The sequence below is a fragment of the Schistocerca piceifrons genome, chromosome 10, assembly GCF_021461385.2.
Source record: "Schistocerca piceifrons isolate TAMUIC-IGC-003096 chromosome 10, iqSchPice1.1, whole genome shotgun sequence".
In the NCBI taxonomy this organism is placed as follows: Eukaryota; Metazoa; Arthropoda; class Insecta; order Orthoptera; family Acrididae; genus Schistocerca; species Schistocerca piceifrons.
Window position 1 is genome coordinate 107,862,934 of NC_060147.1, and position 22,939 is coordinate 107,885,872.

A 22,939-nucleotide genomic window follows, 5' to 3' on the forward strand; every position below is an offset into this window, starting at 1 on the left:
TATGGTACAACTTGTCAACAGAAAGGATTAATTGATAGAATACTTCCTGAAACATAAAGGAATAGTCAAGTGTATGGGTTAAAAATTGTAGGTAGCATCCAAGGCTTGAATCAGTAAGCAAACTCAAGTGGATGTAGGTTGCGATAGTCATATAGTACTATTTTTAATGTGTGGAGGTTTCTATTTGTTTACATATATTTCAGAATGGTTGTTAGTCAACTGAAACTGCTTTCACCTAGTTGCACGAACACTATATTGCAATCCAGATCATTTAAAATTTATGATGAATAATACAGATCACTGTGACTTTCTCACCTGATGTTATCAGGCCTTAAAATTTATAAGTTTAACAGAAATAAAGAGGCTTGTACAGAATAGGCTAGTCAGCGAGCTACATCAACACACTCTTCAGACTGAAGACCACAACAACAACAACAACAACAACAAGAAGTCATTATTCACTGATTTGCGCAAACAAAACTGTCCAGCACTGACTTACCCAAGTGTTGCAATGTCTATGCTGCGGCCTGTGTCATCGTCATCAGTATCCTCGGGTGCCAGAATGACGCGTGGATCACAGCTCATGACATACCAGTTGGCAATGGACTCGAAGGCAGTCGAGTCAAGCAGATGCCACGCAAACCTTCGAGACTCGAGGAGCAGGGGCAGTAGCTTTGTAGACTGCAAAGAAAGTTATTTATCCGGGCATTATTTACTAATGACATAAGACCGGATCACACAACTATCACAAATACAAGGTGTGTCTGCAAAGTAATACAACAATATCTATTACAAGCATCCTACAATGAAGACAGTGCTAAGTTTTGAGCTTTGCTGACAGTCTTGGAGATTTTGCATTCTTTTAAATCTGACATACCTTTTCTGTCACTTCTTCAACAGTGTGCTCATTTGTTCGTGTATGATGGTGAAGCTGCTTTGCTCATTATTAATTTATTTCACATAATACTCTCAATTCCTGTCAACATAACTTTTTTGAGTTTTAAGCCAAATTTGGTCAGTGCCTACATAGTTAGTATGTAAGGTATGGAGAGTGCCTCTTAGGAGGGTGTCAGCAAATTTTTATATGCTTTTTCAAATAGATGTATTCTGTGTTTACTTTTGGTAAAGTTAGACTGCTGTGAAGATGACACGCTGAATTGCAGACAGACATAATAGAAAGGCACTTACACTTTAGTCTTTGGCCAAAGCCTTCATCAGAAAGGAAACACATGGTCACATTCATTCACACAAGCAAGCACACCTCACACAAACATGACCGCCATCTCTGGCAGCTCTGACCAGAATGCAACTTTCACGAGATTAGATTAGATTAGTACTTGTTCCATAGATCATGAATACGACACTTTGTAATGATGTGGAACGTGCCAGGTTAATAAATGGTGTCCATACAAGATATTACATTACACAAAATATTACATGACACTTAATATTGAACAACAAACAGCAATCTGGGGAAGCATGGAAGGTGAAAGGACAGCATGCTCTGCTCTCTCTCGTTACCTATGCCTTGCTGTCCTTTCTCCTTCCCTGCCCCCTTCAGACTGCTGTTTTTGTTCATGTGACAGTTGCATTGTGATCCGAGCTGTCGGAGATGGCGGTCATGTGTGATGAGATGTGGTTGTTTGTGTGAATGAATGTGTGTATGTTTCCTTTTCTGATTAAGTGTTTGGCTGTCACTATTGTTGAGGCTCTCCAGTATTGGAATAGCACCCCAGCATTCGATGTCCAATGCTATTCCAATACCGGAGAGCCTCGGCAATAGTGACAACCTAAGAAGAGGAAAATAAGCTGAAGATGTGAAGTTTGTGTTAGGGAAGACATTGGACTATGGCTATTGTGCAGCTATGTTAGCTATAATGCTATGGTAGTGTAATGGTTAGCATACTTGCCTAGTAAGCAAGGAGATCTGTGTTCAAGTCCTGGCCACTGCACAAATTTTAATTCATTTCTTCAGCTTCCATCATTATTGTAGATAAAGATGAGACTCAAATGTCTCAAGGAAAATTTAATTATATCAGATCTATAAATCACCTCCATCTGAGTGAGGCACAAGCAAGATTTCCCCATTACATTCAATGCTGAAGTGCTATCCCAATACAGGAGAGCCTCAGCAATAGTGATGAACTAAGAAGGGGAAAATAAGTTGAAGATGTGAACTGAAGTTTGTGTTTTGGGAGGTGGGGGCAAGGGACTAGGGTAGTCCGTGCAGCCAAATTAGCTATAATATTGTGGTGGTGTAAGCAAGGAGATGCACTCACTAAAGGGTTAATCCTTTTACAGGCTGTAGAGAGTACCGCCAACTGTATTTCTCTGGGAAACATTGCACCAGCTGTAGTTTTGTTTGTTGTGAAATACAGTTTTAGTTGTCGTGAAACATCTCTTGTGCCTTTCAGGGCCCCTCAGGAAATATAAATACCACCAAGTAACATTGTTTCACAATTTTGACGAAATAAGTTGATGATGATGCAGGTGGTGACCATGATGTTGGCCATGGAAATGGTGCAGGTACAGAGGAATTTCACAGTTCACATGAAAATGTTAAACTATGGATACTAAAGATGTTACTTTTCATAATGTCACCTACCTGTCTGACAGATGGCTCACAGGAGAGCTTGACAAGCAGGTGGAGGAGGCACGCATGGGCTCTTGCTGTGAGGGCTGGCGGGAAAGTGGACAGCACGTGTCCCACCCAGGACCACCAGGCCACCTCGACGAACATGCCGCCCAGGAACTGGTGGCAGTCTGGCAGGTACTGGTCCACCACCTGAGGGCACAAGAAACACAAATGTAGTCTACATCTGCAGCTACATCAATAAACTACAAACCACTGCAAAGTGCGGTTTCTTCCCACTACACTTCACACGAGGGCAGTGCACAGAATAGTACCACACATCTCACCATCAGCAGGACAAATGCACTGACAAACAAAAGGATGCTGTAATCAACTGTCATCTAGAAAAATAATAACAGTGAAACTTTGACAAACCGTGCTCTGCTGCAATGAAACATTTAAGGAAAATTGTGTTGGTCACATCAAAACCCACTGAAATTAATCACCGAGTTGGCAGCACTGGTGTCTACCCGTAGCTGCAGCTTTGTCACTAGAAGTACTTCCCATATTTAAACACCTTCCTTTATACAGGGTGGCCATAATTACACTTTCACTACGTGAGAGTACCCCCATGAAAAACGAATAATCATAGGACAATGAGACTTTGTGGAACCATTTACAAGGATATGCAGGAGAGTAATAACGAATAAACCACAGAAAAGCACATGTTAATTTCCAGGCAGGAGGGTAACATTTCTTAACTGCTTTGTATGTTTATGCTCCAGGTTACTAATGTTGCTCAATATGGTGACCATTTGTGTCCACGACAGCCTGGAGCCACACCAGAGATACCACCTCACAATTGTTTGTAGCATTTTTCGAACGGTGGATTACGGAATGTTCAGCTGTCGTAACACATCTGGTGCACAGCCTGATGATCATACATTGTGTCCAGAATTCTCAGCCATGCCAACAGTAACTTCTTCAACAGTTTGTGCAGCAATTGGTCATTGCCTTCTCTGAGGAGCAAGTCCCAAATCATCATCTCCAAGCCCAGTGCAGAAAGAGGACCTCGCAGTATTCCTTTAATGTGTCGATAGTCACTCAGAGTTGCAGCACTATTGCTGCTGTTTTGGTATAACAGCTTTATGAGTAAAGCCCTGCTCACCTCATCCAAACCCATGTTGATTGTCTGCCACTGTAATGCACAATGACACTTGTGTTTCAACTGTACACAATACCAACACCTAATGGAAAGCCATGACACTAACACTACTAACAACGCAATCCTGCATACTGTGAACACATTTCCTATATTGTTAGATATCCATATACTAAATATTTTTCGTCTACACTGGCTCAAGTAGCGTAAGTTTAATTATGACCACCCTGTATGTCCTTCACCAGAGTAATTGATGATTTTTGTATTTAAATTATCACTTAAAATCACATCACATGAAGTACGCTGTATTTTGCATTGTGAAATATCAAATAATACTAATGACAAATGGGGATTGAAGCTGTATTTGATTGTGAATTAGTTAACTGACAAACTTGAGTTAAGTGAGTGCTGAGGTCTCATTTTAACTGGAAATAACTACGTCCTCAGATTATATCTTACATCTGAAGCACTAAACTGTTGGCCTACATTTTGTGGCTCTAAATAACCAAAATTCATTAAGTTTAAAGTGTGTTAAGTGATTTAGTTCTAATTATAAGTGTTAAGTCCATTGCAATGTGAGATAAGTGTGTATATTGCTGTATGTAAGTCTGAAAGGGAGTGGTATGTGAAGGTAGTGAGTGGATTGGAATTCCACTGGAGTGATTGCAGTGGGGAACTGACTGGGGAACTCGATGAGGCTCCCCTGTGGAACTGTAGGCTTTGCTAAAAAGACAAAAGAACCACTGAACAGCATGCAGAGACTTGTGGCCATCAGCCTGAATTAGATCACGCAAACTTTGAACTAGATGTGTTGAAAGTGGAAAAAGATAACGGAATTGGGTGAAGGATGAAAGGGGAACAGTTCTTCAACTTCTTCAAGTACATTTGAGCTTTTCATATCTAATAAGTTTGACTTGTTACCTGAAGTAGGAATGGAACAATCTCATCCAGGTGTAGCTCACAGTAGGGTGCAGAAGATGACTAGCAAGAAATTAAATGTGGACCAGTAACAAAAGAGATTAAGAAGAGAAGAGTCTTCATGCTAGATAGTAGCCACAGCAGGAGTATAAGCAAGATGGTAAAGGACAAATTAGGGACAATGTACCAGATCACAAGTATTCGGCTTAGCCTGGTGACAGAGAGGACAGAGATGTTGTGTAAAGATTTTGACAGAGAATATCAGGTGATCGTGGTAGGTGGAACAGGGAATAGCGTGGAAAATGGAATAGGTGTAGCAATTTCATACACAAGTGTGAGTTTTGTGGAAGTCCTACAGGGCCACAAATAGCCCTGGATTAACAGTGCTGTGAGCAGTGTGAACACTGAGTAGAGAAGGCTAATGCTGACTAAAATTAAATCACACGCATGAGTGCAATGCCTGTTACAACAATTGGAGATGGAGATTTACTAGACAAGGCCTACACCCACAACAAGAGAGGGTAAGATATGTTGACTGATCTTACAAAAAATGTATAGGGGCAGGAATTGTGTGACTGGACTGAAGAGTTCGTAGATAACAGGACACACCATGTCATTCTCAATGGAGAGAAGTCTTCCGAAATAAGAGTGATTTCAGGTGTGCCGCAGGGGAGTGTCGTAGGACTGTTGCTATTCACAATATACGTAAATGACCTTGTCGATAGCATCAGAAGTTCACTGAGGTTTTTTGTGGATGATGCTGTAGTATATCGAGAGGTTGTAACAATGGAAAATTATACTGAAATGCAGGAAGATAGGGTCAATAGAAGAGATAGAGAAGATCCAACGAAGAGCGGCGCGCTTCATTACAGGATCATTTAGAAACCGCAAAAGCGTTACAGAGATAATAGATAAACTCCAGTGGAAGACTCTGCAAGAGAGATGCTAAGTAGCTCGGTACAGGCTTTTGATGAAGTTTCGAGAACATACCTTCACCGAGGAGTCAAGCAGTATATTGCTCCCTCCTACATATATCTCACGAAGAGACCACGAGGATAAAATCAGAGAGATTAGAGCTCACACAGAGGCATACTGACAATCTTTCTTTCCACAAACAATACGAGACTGGAATATAAGGGAGAAACGATAGAGGTACTCAAGGTACCCTCCGCCACACACCATCAGGTGGCTTACGGAGTATGGATGTAGATGTAGATGTAGAACAGGGGAGGGGGGTGGGGGGGTGGGGAGGGCGGGGGTTGGGGGGGCGGGGGTTGGGGGGGGGGGGGGGGGAATCAACGACACTGTCACAGCGATGCCTTTTAGCAAAGATAAGATCTGAAGAACAGGAGAAAAAACAATGCTGCTAGCATGGGACCCAGCTGTCTGCCCCGCAGGATGCCAGATGGAATTTTTGCTCAAAATTTAGTAATGAGGTCCCTTACTGGCTAATAGCAATTATTTTGGTAGCAGAGGAGAGTTCCCAGGCATGTGTACATGCACACCTTCTCATTGGCTGTCACTAGAAGTCTGTTACACAGTGAGGGGAGACTTTCTGCCTTCCTCTCCACTCCAAGGAAGTAATGTACTTCACTGGTAAACCACAAAGACTCTGTAAGAATAGGGGCTTTGTTAGCATGTTTATTAAATTATTACTGGTTGGAACTCACACGGTCTATTGGAACTGGCCGACGAGATTATGATGCTGGCACAACTGGATATGTTTGTAGAGGACAGTAAGAAAGTATTTGCTCCAGGGGCATCGTAGTGAACAGTAGCTCCATAGGCATCATAGCGAACATTAAGTTAGTGAGAGCTGTCTTCAATTTAGAGCAGAACTTAGATGCTGGTGAGAATTCTCACCCACCCCTGCATCCAAAATCCCTGTTGTTACTAGCGTCTGAGGGATACCTTTTTTAGTTTAGACTCAGGCACCCTGCAGTGAAAGAAGTTAAAACAATGGAACAATTTTTACCTCACCACACTTCTTTCCATTACCAAATTTGGGATTTCATAATGCCTCAGGATATGTCCTTCAAAATGCACTTCTGCGTTCTTTTGTGCATTCTGTTTATAACCCATCTTTCGCTTTCGTATAAGGCTACACTCCAGCCTTACAGGAAAGGTTTTCTATCAGTTAAATTAGTTTTATACGTTTACACATTTCTCTGTTTGAAATGCTTTTCTTGCTATTGCAAGTCTGCTCTCTATGCCCTCTCTGTTTAAGTCATCATCAGGTATTTTGCTGGCCAACTAGCAAACTCGTCCATTAGTTCTAGAGTCACATTTCCTAATCTAATTTCCTCAGCACTGCCTGACTTACTGTTACAGCACCCAATTACCATTACTTTACTTTATTTTGTATTCATTTTGCAGCCTCTTGTCAGAACACTTTATATTCCATTCAACTGATCTTCCACATCTCTTGCAGTCTCTCCTAGCCTCAGTAGTAACATTTGTAATTAAATACAGTGAGCGTCAGAATCAAATGCGCAGTTTCGAAGGTGGGTGGAGGGAGTTGCATGTGGCCTCCCTTTGTTCTGTTGGTGATCCTATTTCAGTAGCCAACACGGTTTGGATTGGAGCACATCGGGGCTTGGTCGTGCATGTGTATTTTGAAGACATCTGATCTGTGATTGCAACGCAAAGGGCTTCTCAGCGAAGGTTCAACATTCTGTGCAACAATTCCACTCTTAATGCAAACACAATTTGGTCCTGGGCTCATCAGTTGAAGGAAACTGGTAGCAGACTACAAAAAGATACTAACGGCCAAAACAGGTAATTCAGAACACCAAAAAAGCGCAGCTGGTGAAAGCAGCAGTAGAGCAATCACCAAGGCATTATGCTCAAAGGCACGCTGTTGCATTGGGAATTTCAGACTACAGTTTGGGGAGGATTCAACATTTTGATTCAAATTACCATCCCTTCAAAATCACAGTTCAACAATTGAACGCCAACCACTGAAATCTGTGTGAACAGATTCTTATACAGATCTCTCCAGAGAGCAGCTTTGTCCAGTAGTAATGAGTCAGATTTTCCCTTCAGTGTGATTGTGAATAAACAAAATTTTCATTATTAGACTGGAAATAACCCCCAAATTATTCACAAAAGACTGCTACATTTCCCTAAACTAATGGCATGGTGTGGCTTATCGCAATCTGGCTTGACAGATCAATACTTCTTTGAACAGGAAAGCATGACCGTGACTGTGAATTCCAGACATTATGTTTCAATGTTTCAGAATTTTTTGCAGCTGACATTATTGCTGACGAGAGATTGGGGGACTTAGTTCCAACAGGATGGGGCTACAACTCACACAGCCTGAAATTCATTTAATGTTTTGAGGGATGCCTGGTCCTCTGAGGAGCGATGTGGGGTGACCTGTGCGGTCACCAGATTTGAGCGTTTGTGATTTCTTTCTTTGGGGATATCTGAAAGAAAAAGATGTTCAAACATCACCCTCACGCCCTACTAGAGCTAAGGGAGCAGATTATTGAAGAAGAGAAGATATGGGTATGCGTATTGCTGCTAACAGCCGCAATCCTGAGGACACAATTTTCAACACTGAATGAATTTAAAATGGTATGAACTACTAGCTATGGAAATAAAAACATTTTATATTTAAATAACCTGATTTCCTTTTTACAACTCCTCAACACCACACATCTTGTAAGAATTGAGATTATGTCATGGATGTAATTAATTTCTTCTTCATAACAAAAATAAGTAAATAAATGCGTCCCCGTATTTAGAAAGTACCAATTTTCATCAGAAGGGAGGCTGAAATTGTACTAACATATCATAATTTCCAAAGTATGTTTTTCCAGTCTATTGCAGGTTCTGGCAACTACTACTATGATCATAATTTAACTAACTTCATACAGAATGGTTAGTTTCCAACATCATGTTCATTTACCCATAAGCATGATGGTTTCTATGCCTGAGGATGATCACTTAATGACCAAAACTGGTAGCAAAATACAGTGGACCCTTCAGAGTAGGTGGGACTGTAGATCTTTCACATCTTTGAAAATCCAGATAACACAGAAATTCTTAAAAAAGCCAAATGATATGAGTTAAATGCCACAGAAACACATGTTATACATTATTTTCATATACATTTTGACTAGCTATAAAAATCATTGAGTTCTGTACACTTAAACAATCAGTAAGTTCCTTTAGAGCCAGATGCTTATATTGTTTATGTGCACCACCACCATGCCCGTGCTTCATGAGTATTAGTTTGATCACAGCTGTTTCCATCTGTTTTCACAAACCTACCATTATTTTGTCCAGCTGCATTTGTTCTGTGTGTGTGTGTGTGTGTGTGTGTGTGTGTGTGTGTGTGTGTGTAGAGCTGATTAGTGAAGAATCCAATACACTCATTTGTCTTGTACCTGTAACTCGTCATTCTTCTCTTGAAGTTTGAGGGTATTTCCAATGGAACAGAAAAACTGGTAGAAGCCAACCTCGGAGAAGATCAGTTTGGATTCTGAAAAAAATGTAGGAATACCCGAGGCGTACTGACCCAAAGACTTCTCTTGGAAAATGGGTTAAGGAAACCTATCTTCCTAGCATTTGTAGACATAGAGAAAGCTTTTGACAATGTTGACTGCAACACACTCTTTGAAATTCTGAGGGTAGCAGAGGTAAAATACAGGGAGCAAAAGGCTATTTGCAACCTGTACAGAAATCAGACGGCAGTTGGAAGTCAAGAGAAGGGAGTGAGACAGCGTTGCAGCCTATCCCCAATGTTACTCAATCTGTAATTGAGCAAGCAGTAAAGAAAGCCAACAAAATATTTGGAGGAAGGATTAAAGTTCAAGGAGAAGAAATAAAAACTTTGAGGTTTGCCAATGACATTGTCATTCTGTCAGAGACGGCAAATGATTTGGAAGAGCAGCTGAACGGAATGGATAGCACCTTGAAAGCTGGATATAAATGAACATCAACAAAATCAAAACAAGGATATGGATTGTACCTGAATTCGATCAGGTGATGCTGAAGGAATTAGAGTAGGAAAAAAGACACTTAAGGTAGTAGATGATTTTTGCCATTTGAGCTGCAAAATAACTAATAATGTCCAAAGTAGAGGGGATACAGAATGTGGACTGACAATGACTAGAAAAGCTTTTCTTAAGAAGAGAACTTCGTTAACATCAAATTTAGCTTTAATTGTTAGGACAGCTCTTCCAAAAATATTTATACGGAGTGCAGACATGTAGAAATGAAACAATGACGGTAAACAGTATAGACAAGAAGGGAATACAAGCTTTTGAAATGTGGTGCCACAGAAGAATACTTTCACATCAGATTGGTAGTTTATGTAACTAATGATGAGGTACTGAAAAGAATTGGGGAGAAAAGAAATTTGTGGCAAATTTGACTAGAAGAAGGGTGGCGCGAACACAGTGCAGAGCATCCCAGGGTGCATCTGAGAGCTACAACACCAAGAATCACTTTTGGGGGAGGGGGGGGGGGGATCAGGATTCCTTATTCATGATAATATACAGTCAAATCACCAACACGTTTCACACCTTCACAAACACTAGATCCTTTACACCACACATAAACAACCTCATCTTGATCCACCTTCTAATGTCCATGTGTCCTCAGAACAAAAGGCATTGAAGAGTAGAAATACGATGTACTAATATCCTTATTAAAAACTTCACGAGCATTAAAAGTACAGTAAGTAATGACGTCATGGTTATTGAAATGATGAAGCTGAAGAGACTTGTATGGGGCAGAGTACCATGGAGTGCTACATCAAACCAGTCTTCAGACTGAAGTCTGCAACAACATTTCAGAGTTCAACAATAACTTAAGATTTTGTATAGACAATTATCATTTTGATTAATAATTTTAAGTACTCTATCTGGACCTGACTTAAAATGTCAGTTCATGAAAAATTTATGGTTTATAATACTGCTATGTGGATGACGAGTACTTCATTGTTTTACGTCAAGTGAAGACTGTTGTTGTTATATAAAACCGTATTTCAATATAAAGCAAAGTTGGAATTATTGTACGTGGCTCATGACTGTTATGTACATAATGGTAACTAACACACATTAAAATAAATACTTAAATAAGTGAGAAATGAACAGATGATAATTTTTACAAAATAAACCAAAAATATATACTGAAACAACTGTCCTATGTAAAATAATTTGTAAGTACTGACTTTATCAAACACAGTAGACTCAACTGCCACGCATGAGAAATTGTTTATGTAAAATAGTTAATTGGCAACTAGAAAACAAAGAAACATATGAAGTGATTGTTAAAAGATTACAAATATTACGGCTGCTATGACCGCATGTCGCAGTTCATTCTTAGTTCAGTAATAATCAGTAATTGTGATTTGGTTAAGACTCAGTAATTAGCTATGCCATTTCTCAATTTTTGGCTTCATTGGTTCACTTAGCATTTGTCTAACCTTGTTTTATTTTCTTAATAAAGATCAACATAATCAACATATTAATGAAGCAGAAACATAATTTGTGTCTGCGTATATGCACAAAGGTCCCAGGACTAAAATTCATCTCCTAGCCGAGATAAGTATTCCACATTATAATAAAAATTAATGTGCTACTCTGGAAACTATGCACTATAATAACTGTGTAAGTTGCTAAAAAGTGCTCAAGCTTAATATTAACATGTTCAGCAGGTGCCCAGCAATGGCATACACCGGTTCCTGTGAGATCACCGAAGTTAAGCGGTGTCAGGCGTGGCCGGCACTTGGATGGGTGACCATCCAGCCGCCATGCACTGTTGCAGTTTTTCGGGGTGCACTTAGCCTTGTGATGCCAATTGAGGAGCTACTCGACCGAATAGTAGCGGCTCTGGTCAAAGAAAGCCATCATAACGACCAGGAGAGCGGTGTGCTGACCACATGCCCCTCCCATCCACATCCTCAACTGAGGATGACAGGGCGGTCGGATGGTCCCGATGGGCCACTTGTGGCCTGAAGACAGAGTGCTTTCCTTTTTTTCAGCATGTGCCCGACTGCCATACATGTGCGCATTTATCAGCTGTGTGGACAGTGCCTGTATCCCGTACTGGCACACCTTTCCCATCCTCTGGAAAGCACTTTCCCGCAAGCTATATGACTGCCGGCTGTAGGATGGCAGTAGTAGTAGTAGTATTAGTAGTAGAAGTATATATTTTGTTCACTAGATGCAGCAGGAGTCCATTTACCAGTGTGCCACACATAGCAACGCTGGACACTAACTTGCAGAACTGATTATATCATGAAGAAGACTTCTGTAGACTGTGCAACCATCTTTACTGTTGTTACCTGTTTTCTTAATGCCTACTGTGAACTGTTCTACTTTCTGCAAGTATGTCACCAAGCAAATCATGAACTTAGTAGCTACAGGAGCAGACACTCAGTTGTGGAACCAACATCAATGATTAACCTAGATAGAAATTTTGGTTGTTTTCCAGGAAATGGACTACACACTGTCAACAAAGTAAACATCATGTGCTACTGTAAACTTTACTTTAACAAAGGAAAGTAAGAGTCCAGCAAGCAGATACGGAAAGAAAGCATATGATGGTACAAAGACTGTAATGTTGGACTTTGTATACCACAGTGTTTTTTAAGGCTACTATTTGGAAGCAAAATTACATGTAATCATTTTTTGTCATAAAATATTAAATGCACGTGCACTTGAGAGGTTATTATTTTGTTTTTATCACTACCTGAAATCTTTGTGAGCAAGAGTAAAACTTTAGTCAGGGTGGCAGTTCTCTCATGTTTTTGGGAACACTAATAGACTAGTACTGATGCAAACTTATATCCTAATCTATAAAGTATAAGGTTTAAAATGATGCTAGATGTGTGCCTCTAAGCTGCTTCACTATTGTGTAATTAGTTCTTAAAGTTTCTAGAAAATCACCAGCCCACCTACACAGTCGAGAAGCAGAGATAGCAGTGTTGACTGTGTTAATGATCAAATTGTTAGAATATATTTTTTCTGGCATACGAGAAATGTCCAGAAAGAATGAGTACTGAACCTCTAATTCTCAAAGAAATTTGTTTTCAGCAAAACAGGCAGCACTGCATTCAAGGACAAGGTGTTGGCAGCAAAACAAACACTTGTTTGTCTCAGTCAGGTGTTGAAATGAATGTCTCCAATCCAAGTCCTGCCAGCTGCAAGGTGAGGAGCATAATACAGTTGCTTCTTGAAAGAGGAATTATGCTGATCCAGATATTTAACAAAATCAAAACTGTTTATGATGATGCTTTGATGACTCACACTAATGTGTTCAAGTGGTGTCTAGAGTTGCAAGCCACCAGAACAAACACTCATGATGAACAAATGAATGGATGTCCCTCAGCTGTCACTGTTGACATGGTGAACAACATAGGAGAAACAATTTGTGATGACTATAGATAGACTTTGGATGAGATGATGTAATGCTTCCAGAAATCTCAAGATATCTTCTGCGTGGACTCATTAATGAAGCAGTTGGTTTTGGAACATTGTGAGACAACATTGGCAGGGGGGGGGGGGGGGGGGGGTTACCAACATAGCACACAAAGTAAACAGAATCCCATGTTCATTGGAGTTTTGTGAGTGCTCAAAATGGACGGTAAACAATTTTGTGACTCTACTGTGACTGGCAAAAAAATGTGTGTGGCCCACTACACCCCTGTGATTAAAAGACAATCAATCCCTTCTCACAGTAGGCAGAAAAATTCTAAAACGATTATTTCGGCCCAAATACTCATGGCCTCAGTCTTCCAAGACCATAAAGGCATTCTCCTCACTAAATTTTTGCATCTGGGAGAAACAATTAATTCTGCATGGTAATGCAAAATCCTAAAATAAACTGCAAAGGAAGGGGGCTATTAACAATGGGAGTGTGCTTGTTGCGGGACAATACATGTCTTCAAGCAGGCAATCCTACACACCAAGTTTTGGAATCATTTGATTGGGATGCCACTGACCACCCAGCTCACAGTCATAATCTGGAATCTTCAGATATTCCTTTTTTCACCTCTCTGAAGTTGTTTGTGAGCGAAAAAAGTTTTCTACTGACAATGAGATAGAGTGTGCCTTCAAACAATGGGCCAAAGAGATGTGTATCTGTGAATGGGCCAAAGAGATGTATATCTGTGAATTTGTGAAGGTTTCATAAATATTTTGCCTTTTTGATTTTTAAACATTTCAGTATTATTAATTTCTGGACTTGCTCATACAGCACATAAAACAGAGGAAGGGGAGGGAGGGAGCTACTGAAATGGGGCCTGACATTTTTATGAAATGATATGTACCACTTCCAGGCTTCCGTGACAACTCAGGATGTCTGTGACATTTAGTAGTAATTACATGTCAGGACACTACACTGTGGGAGATATTATTACAATATGTGCAGATGGGAGAACATCTTTAACCCATCATATCTACAAGGCAGAATAGTGTGTCAGCATTTCCACCTGCTATGCATGGCTGCATGTATCTTTGCATTCTTGGAAGGTGTTTACAAGACAAAGGAGAAAGAAAGAAAGATCGTGGATACGATGGATTCCATAGCAACTGAATGTCAAACTGGCTAGTGTTGATATACTTCTTGTCTTGATATTTTCCAAGCAACGTCAATTACAAAACAAAAAAAATTTTAATATCTGTCAGCCCACTTGGTATGCAAGACTGCTTTTGTAAGAGAAGGTGTGAATATAGAAGTTTTAAAGTTCACTCGTTTACATCATTCAGGCAGCTTGTAAGACAATTAACACCCTCTCTCAGCATCCATCCAAGCACAAGCAGACGAAGTCCAGTGAAAGCTACTGTAAAACACGATTGAGTGAAACTGACTAGCAGGGCCGTCTCAGCAAGCATAAAGAAAGGTATCTGAGAGAAATTTACTAAATAAATCTGCTAATATGTAACATCAAAGGCTTACAAACTGCACATAGGAAATGCAACTATGATGCCACACCTAAAAACCATCACAGTTGCATTACAGCATGTGCATGTCGCCACCCTCATCCCCCCCCCCCTACCCCCGACACAAACATGGGTGGGTGGGGGGAAGAGGTGGGAGGGAGGGAGGGAGGGAGGGAGGGGGAGGGAGGGAGAGGGAGAGGGAGAGGGAGAGGGAGAGAGAGAGAGAGAGAGAGAGAAGCCAGATCATGACAGAAATGGGCATTTTGACAGCACACTGATTTATCATTATTACTGAGCAAAGTGTCTCCTTCCACAGTGCAACCATGGCACAGAGAGGCATTATGGTTCACTACCAAAAATACAGTCATAAATACAGTTATTCCTGGGCAGTGTGAAAGAGGATCTGCTTATATGCATAGCAGGAGTGTATTATATCCCTGAATGTGTGGTCTTTCATACAAAGGCCAAAAGACAGGGAATTAACTCAGAATTACGTCCTTCATGCCAACCAGCTAGGATACTAAAAACATCACCCATAGGAAAACCAACTCTCACTTTCCTCGTATGACATCCGGAAAGCCATGCAGTGAGGCAGTGAAAATGGAAATGATCGAATGGACACCTGGTATGAATCTTTCTATTATGATGCCACTTCGGTGACTTGCACGTCATTTGAAAATGAGATGAAATTATTAGAACACAAATGCCCAGTCCCTGAGTGAAGAAAATCTCTGGCCTGGCTAGGAATCGAACCCAGGACTGACTCTCAAAAAGCATTTGACCCATACATGTGCCTATACATGTGCCTATTATGGAAAGCATGATAGTACACAGTATCGACCAAAGTTTGTGACTCGACAGGGGATTTTGGTAGGCAGGATGCTCCATATCATCTCAGCTGGAGAGTAATGAATAGAAGTAGAAGTAATTACAGGCATGCTGCAGGGAAGTGTGTTGAGACTCTTGCTGTTCATCTTGCATATTAATGACCTTGCAGACAAAGAAGACTTCACTGCAAATCTGTCACACTTGCAGTACATGTATTGTGGTGACTAGTTTTGAATCAACTGGTTCATTCTCAAGCCTGGTCTACTGAGGGTACGCTGAATGTGTCTGCTCTTAAGGACAACCATCTAATATTGACAATACATGTAACATACGGTGATAGTGGATAAATGTCGCAGCATACATATGCTCACTGTACAAGTCAGAAACACACTGTTTGATTCTGATTTGTATAATGAGCATATGTGTTTTGAATCACGTTCACACTTTTACTTATAAAATACTTTATTAAAATATACATATGTACACTTTACAAAAGACACACGAAGACTATCTATTGCGCCTCATCACTCACGCATATATACACAAACATAGCTGTCACCACAATCGATACTTCTCAAACATACTCGATATAACTTATTCTAGAACGATGTTCTGGAACTTTCTCATATCCGATATAAATGTATTACATAATTCCAACACACCTCCTTACATTTATATCGCGATGTTTAACATATTCCTAATTTTAATGAATTTTTCTTTACATAACGACTTTGTGAATATATCTGCAACATTTTCATGTGAATCTACTTTAACAATATCAATGAGTCCCTGTAAATAATACTCATTCACAAAATGGTAATGCACTTCTATGTATTTTGAATTCTTTGTAAAATTACCAAACTTCGCTATATTTAATGCTCCTGAATTATCTTCATATATGACAATAGGTATTTCAAATTTAACATTAAAAATGTCTAAAATATCATGTACAAGTTTCACCTCGCTTACAGCTTCAGACAATGCTACATATTCTGCGAAAGTTGAAGCCTTTGTAACACTCGCTTGTTTTCTTGACTTCCAAAATACAACATTACCAAATAATCTAATTACATAACCAGAAGTTGACTTTCTATCCACACTATCATCTGCCCAATCTGAATCCACAAAACAATCTAATATCTCAGCACTTTCATTCCTACAATATTTTAATTTCAAATCTTTAGTTAAATATAAATATTTCAAAATTCTCAAAGCATGTTTAAAATGAGTACTTCTGTAACAACTTTGGAATCTGCTCAAGTAATTCACACTATAGCTAATATCTGGTCTAGTACCCGAACTTACGTACAAGAGTGCACCTATCAAGTTTCTATATCTAACGTCATTACAATCTTCATACGCTGGTTCTAACTTTAAGTTTACTTCCATTGGAGTTTTGTACAAGATCGAATCTTCAATTTTATATTTCGCAGCTAACGAATCAATATATTTTTCTTGACTCAAACTCATAACTCTTGTTTCACAATCATAATTAATATCGATGCCAAGATATCTTTTTACCTCACCTAAATCTTTCATATTAAATCGTCCTGACAGTAAGTTCTTAATCTTAACAATTTTTTCTTTTCTCACACAGCAAATGAGCAAATCGTCGACAAAAATAATCAAATAAATCAAGACATCTCCATCTCGCAATACATAAAGACAATAATCATATTTACTCCTTTTAAAACCTAAACTTCTTAAAAACTCGTCAAGACAATTGTACCAAGCTCGTGAGCTTTCTCGCAAACCATACAATGCTTTATACAATTTACAGACTCTATCCGTACCATCATCATATCCTCTTGGCTGCTTTACATAAACTTCAGATAAAACTTTACAATTTAGAAACGCAGTCTCTACGTCCATTTGTTCTATAACCAAACCTTCTTGACAACAGTATGACAACAAAATCTTTAATGTTTGCATATTGGTTACTGGAGAATAAATATCCTCAATGACTTCTTTTTGTTGAAACCCCCTGACAACTAATCTTGCTTTGTAAACACTTTCTGATTTCTTTGTGAAAACACACTTTACATCAATGGCTTCTTTATCAACTGGTTTATCTACTAATTCCCATGTTTTGTTTTTGTTCAAACAATCAATTTCCTTATTCATCGCTTTTTCCCAATAATTTGATTCGGCGCTGTTAATCGCCTCCTCAAAGCTTTCCGGACTATTTGCACTGCAAAAGTTTACATAAATAAAATTGCTGTAAACATAATCATTTAATATTTTTGGTTTTCTTTCTCTAGATGATCTCCTCAACTCAAGTACTTTCTCTGGTTCATGATTATCAGAAAGCTTTTCATTTTTCTCAATTTCCTTCTGTTTTTCTATTAGTTCACTTTCATTTTCTATACTTTCGTGTTCAGAATCACTAGAATATGCACTTACTGAATCATAATCTTTAAGCCCAATACATTTAACACCACTTTCAACAATGTCCACATGTCGAGCAACAACTATCTTATTATTTATTAGCACTCTGTAGCCTACTTCACAATAACCCATTAAAACCCCCAAATCGGCTTTCCTATCCCATTTCGATTTCCTCAGTTGCTCAGGTACTCTTACAAAAACTCTACTCCCATACAACTTCAAATGATTAACATTAGGTCTTTTCCCCAGTAATATCTCATAAGGAGTTTCCTTTTCAATGGTGTTAGCTAAAGTTCTGTTTTTGAGGTACGCTGCTGCACAAACCACTTCAGGCCAAAATCTCGTGTCTACTCGCGCTTCGGCTAGCAGACACCGAGACATGTCCATGATGGATCTGTTATACCTTTCAGCAGTACCATTAAGCTCATGCACATAAGGTGGACAAGCATTCAATACAATTCCTTTTTGTCTCACAAATTCATAGACATTTTCATTTAAATATTCCTTCCCATTGTCACATCTTATCTTTTTAACAGTTTTCCCAGTGAGATTCTCAACTTCATTAATATACTCTACAAAACAATTGTATACTTGATCTTTAGATTTTATGGTGTAAACACGAGCTGTCTTACTGTAATCATCAATGAAAGAAAGAAAATATCTTTCCCCATGCATTCCAGTAGTTGAGTGAGGCCCATTTAGATCTGTGTGAACAATTTCTAAGATTTCTTTTGCTTTGGTTCTATTATTTTTAAAAGGAACATTATGCATTTTGTTTTCGATACAGATTTTATATTTCATAAATTCTGATTCTAGTTCTGAAGGAACCCCATCTAACAATTGATGTTTACATAAAGTATTTAGATAATTGAAATTAACATGTCCCAAAATGTGGTGCCATTTTTCCTTTGTTGTCATGTTGTCGTCTTTACTCATAACATTAACATTAACTTCTTCTTTATTAATAGTACTACTCATTTTATACAACCGACACTCTTTCCATGCAATCGCAATCAATCCATTAGCTTTATCAAAAATTTTAGCATTATTCCCTACCGATACAATTTTGTGATTATCTGTAATTTTGGCATAACTGATCAAGTTTTTGTCTATGTCTTTTACAAAGAAAACATCTCGCATATTAATTGGAACCATTTGATCATAGACAGGAAAATTACTAATTACATTACCAACTTTAGTAGCTTGCAAAATTTTTCCATCAGCAATTTTTACATTTATAGGTTGTTTTAAAGTTATACTCTTAGAAAAATATTCCTCATTATTAATAACATGATCAGTACAGCCACTGTCTAATAACCAATTGATTTGAATTTGATTGTTGTTACTTGACTCTACTGTTCTATTTTGACCTATCATAGAATTAACCTCTGTTATAAAACTACTCATACCATGATCACTCTGATGGTAACCTTGCTTGCTGTGATGCCGACCGCTGCTAAAACCATGCTGCTCTCCTCGACCACGTTGCCTGCTGCCATAACCTCCACACTGCATGTTGCCGTAATTTCTACACTGTACATTGCTATAGCCTCCACGCTGCATATTTCCATTACCTCTGTCGCTACTTTGAAAATGTACTCCACGATGCCATGTGCCTCTGTTACTTGTTCTTCCCTGGTTACAATCACGTTTGAAGTGACCTGCTTCGCCGCATCGATAACATACTTGCTCCTGATTTCTTGAATTCAATTTTCTTTCTGTGTGAAATGCATTTGATTTTACCTCTTCATTTCCAGTTTTTGCATTCAATAATTGAATCTTACTTTTAACGTATTCAACTGTCTGGTCCTCTTCCTTCAAGACGTCCACTAAGTCCCCAATATAGCTCATTGACTCTGGTAACGTTCGCAACATATAATTTAACTTCTCCTTTTCCGTTACTTTAGCACCTGCAGATTTCAGCTCATTTACAGTTTTTTCAAATGCACTGAAAAATGTCCCCGTATCACTGTAATCACTTAACCTCAATTTGTCCAACTTGTTTCTGCATAATATTTGAAGAGCTGTAGACTCTTTCGAATATAATTTATCAAATTTCTTCATGATCTCGAAAGCACTTTCTCTGTCACTCACGAATTCTAGTTGCTTATTTGTGATTGCACCATAAATATAGTTGATAGCCTTCAAGTCCTCTTCATCCCACGTTTCGTTGTCTGAGCTCACTTTTGCCCTCGTAGTCACTGTATGGCATTTCTTCATTTTTAGGTACATGATTATCCGCTGCCTCCAGTTCCCATAGTCCTCGCCATCAAATACAGGAATAGTTATATCAGCCATGTCGAACTTTCTGAATAACACGTGACGGCCACAATATAATATTTAACTTCTACTTTTCTTTTCAATAACCACGCTCTGCTACCATGTTTTGAATCACGTTCACACTTTTACTTATAAAATACTTTATTAAAATATACATATGTTCACTTTACAAAAGACACACGAAGACTATCTATTGCGCCTCATCACTCACGCATATATACACAAACATAGCTGTCACCACAATCGATACTTCTCAAACATACTCAATATAACTTATTCTAGAACGATGTTCTGGAACTTTCTCATATCCGATATAAATGTATTACATAATTCCAACAATATGTATATTATTACCTAATCAAACTGACTGATTCTGTCTTGTATAGTGATCATACGTAAATTGTGATATTTATCTGTATTGTGATATTAATCCACTGTCACTGTGCGGTGCACATATTGTCAGTATTAAATGGTTGTCATTAAGATCAGGCACTTTCAGTGCAGACTGAATAGGTCAGACTTGAGAATGAGCCAGTCAGTTCAGAACTAGTCGTCAAATATATGCATGCAACTCTGACAGATTTGAAATAAACTTTTCATGAAATAAAAAGTCCTACACCAACAAAATGTTCAAACTGCATACTTGCAGACAATATTAACAGTAACATCAGATGTTTGGGAGGTGATTCAACTTTATATAATATATATAATTGTGTATAATGTATATAATATCTGAAAAACATTACATGAATAAATGTAAAGAAGAACAGCAGTTAGTCACAGAAATCTTTAATTACCTAAAGACACAGATTTTGGCTACAACATTATTCATCATCAGTGCATTACCATAAAAGTTATATAGGCACAGACATGTCAGAGCATAAATTTGTGGCAACTGATGTTAGTATTTACATGGCAACAACCAGCCACGTAAGTACTAGCATCAATTATCACTGACATATCTGTGGAAACATGACTTCTGGTAATGCCCCAATGATGACTATGTTATAGCCAAAATCGATATCAGCAACAGATTATGGATTTCTGCAGTTGACTGTTGTCCTCCTTTACATCTGAATGTTCAATGGTCACTTTGCACCACTGGTACCCAATGGATTCCAGTTTCACTAAACTAAAATCTCACTGCCTGAATTTACCCAATGTATTGTCTAAAGACTTCTTTACATTCCCCTATGTGAAAAAAAAATGTGTAGACCATGATTCTCATCACCTCAAAAAGGTGCTGCATAATACCACAACAATGTTTCCAAAATTGGTTCGAACACACGAGGAAGTGTATAAATATTTTTAGAAATAATAAAATGTTTTGTACAAACGATGGAAAAACCAGGATGGGGATAATGACAGTATTATGAAAAGAATAGTTGTTACTTATCACGTAGCAGAGATGCTGAGATAGGCACAACGAAAGATTGTCAAACAAAGCTTCCGGCCAACCAGGTCTTTGCAAGTTATGTTTGCACAAGTGTGTGTACATGTATGTTATCTATTCGCATGAAGACCTGTTTGGCCGAAAGCTTTGTTTGACAGTCTGTTGTCCCTATCTACAACCCAACATCTCTGCTATATGGTAGGTAGCAACTATCCTTTTCATAATATTATCAAAATGCTTTGTATCAAACAAATTTTTTTCAAACTTAAAAGATAGTCCTCAATTATTAGTTGAGAAGTGGTACTTGTTAAAGCTGCCAGTGTTGTTCAAAGGGGAATGCACACAGGACTAATAACAGCATGCTGGTGGAATCTCAGTCACAGAGTGTGGAGTGGAACTCACCTTGAGCATCAGCTCTAGGTCATTGAGTCCTGGCCAGAAGCGGTCCCAGGACAATGTGAGCAGACCTCCGTGCAGGACATTCAGGATGTAGTCCTTCACTGCTGCATGGGCAAAGTTGTTCACGTAGAACTGCCACACAAAACTCAGCATGTTGCTGCAGCCTGAAACAGAATGGGAAATTGGTGTTTAATCTCTCCTCACTAGCAAAGCTGCTTTAGATGAAGCACGAGTTAAGATTGAGAAAGGTTTGGGCTAAAAATTGGTCATGGCACTTGAAAAATAACTATACCAGTATTCATTCCCATATGACGACATAACATCATCAGTCTTGTGTAAGGGTGTCAGACTTAAGAGAAAATGCATCCAGTCTACGAAGAAGACTGCTTCCTCCTCACCTGTGCGTCCCATCTTAGAATATTGCTCAAGTGTGTGGTACCTGTACTGGACTGGACTAACAGGAGGCACTGAATGTACTGAACGAAGGATGGCACATGTCTGCAGCAAGAAAAACAGTCTAGGTTGCAAATAATGGCAGAAGGTTTATTTGCAAGTTTTGCCTTTCTGAGGTATCTTCAGAATTACAGCCTGGGAAAAAAATAAATAGAAACTGATTAGGGGTATAGTCCTACCTAGCAGAAGAAGATGCTTAAAATTTTTTAAGTACTATATTAAAAAAAAACAGAATGAAGGGAGTTTGGGAATGCGGGTCATTAATAGCCAAAATTTTTGTATGCACCCAGAATGGAAAAGTAAAAAATTTAAATTATTATTTTTTTAAATGTGGGCCAAATCTGGCAATGAAAAGCTAATTCATTGTGGAGCTGTACAAAGGCTGACAATTCTTACCTTTGGCAAAGCATGCAGTAATGCTGACATAGGGCCACACTTATACTCTCAAAACATAAATATTGCAATACAGATTCTTTTCGTTTATTTTATTATTCAGTTATCTGGAGACAATAATTTTTACTCAAGATTTTCTTTTGATGATAAGGGTGTAGTAGTTGTGAATACATAACAACATATGTGCACGATATGTAAAACTGGTGACAGAAAGCTGCCGATGCAGCAGATGAAAGTTCAGTGTCTGCAAG

At 38.8% G+C, this 22,939-nt stretch overlaps 1 protein-coding gene across 1 annotated transcript in view; it reads right to left on the reverse strand.

Annotated features, from left to right (window-relative positions):
* Positions 1–22,939, reverse strand: part of LOC124718724 (ectopic P granules protein 5 homolog) — a 367,184-nt gene that overhangs the window by 81,127 nt on the left and 263,118 nt on the right. Inside the window, exons 33-35 of the mRNA XM_047244342.1 lie at positions 21,846–22,006; positions 2,606–2,785; positions 500–681 (exon numbers count right to left, since the gene is read on the reverse strand). Of these exons, the coding sequence (XP_047100298.1) occupies positions 500–681; positions 2,606–2,785; positions 21,846–22,006 (523 nt within the window). The remainder of the gene's footprint in view (positions 1–499; positions 682–2,605; positions 2,786–21,845; positions 22,007–22,939) is intronic.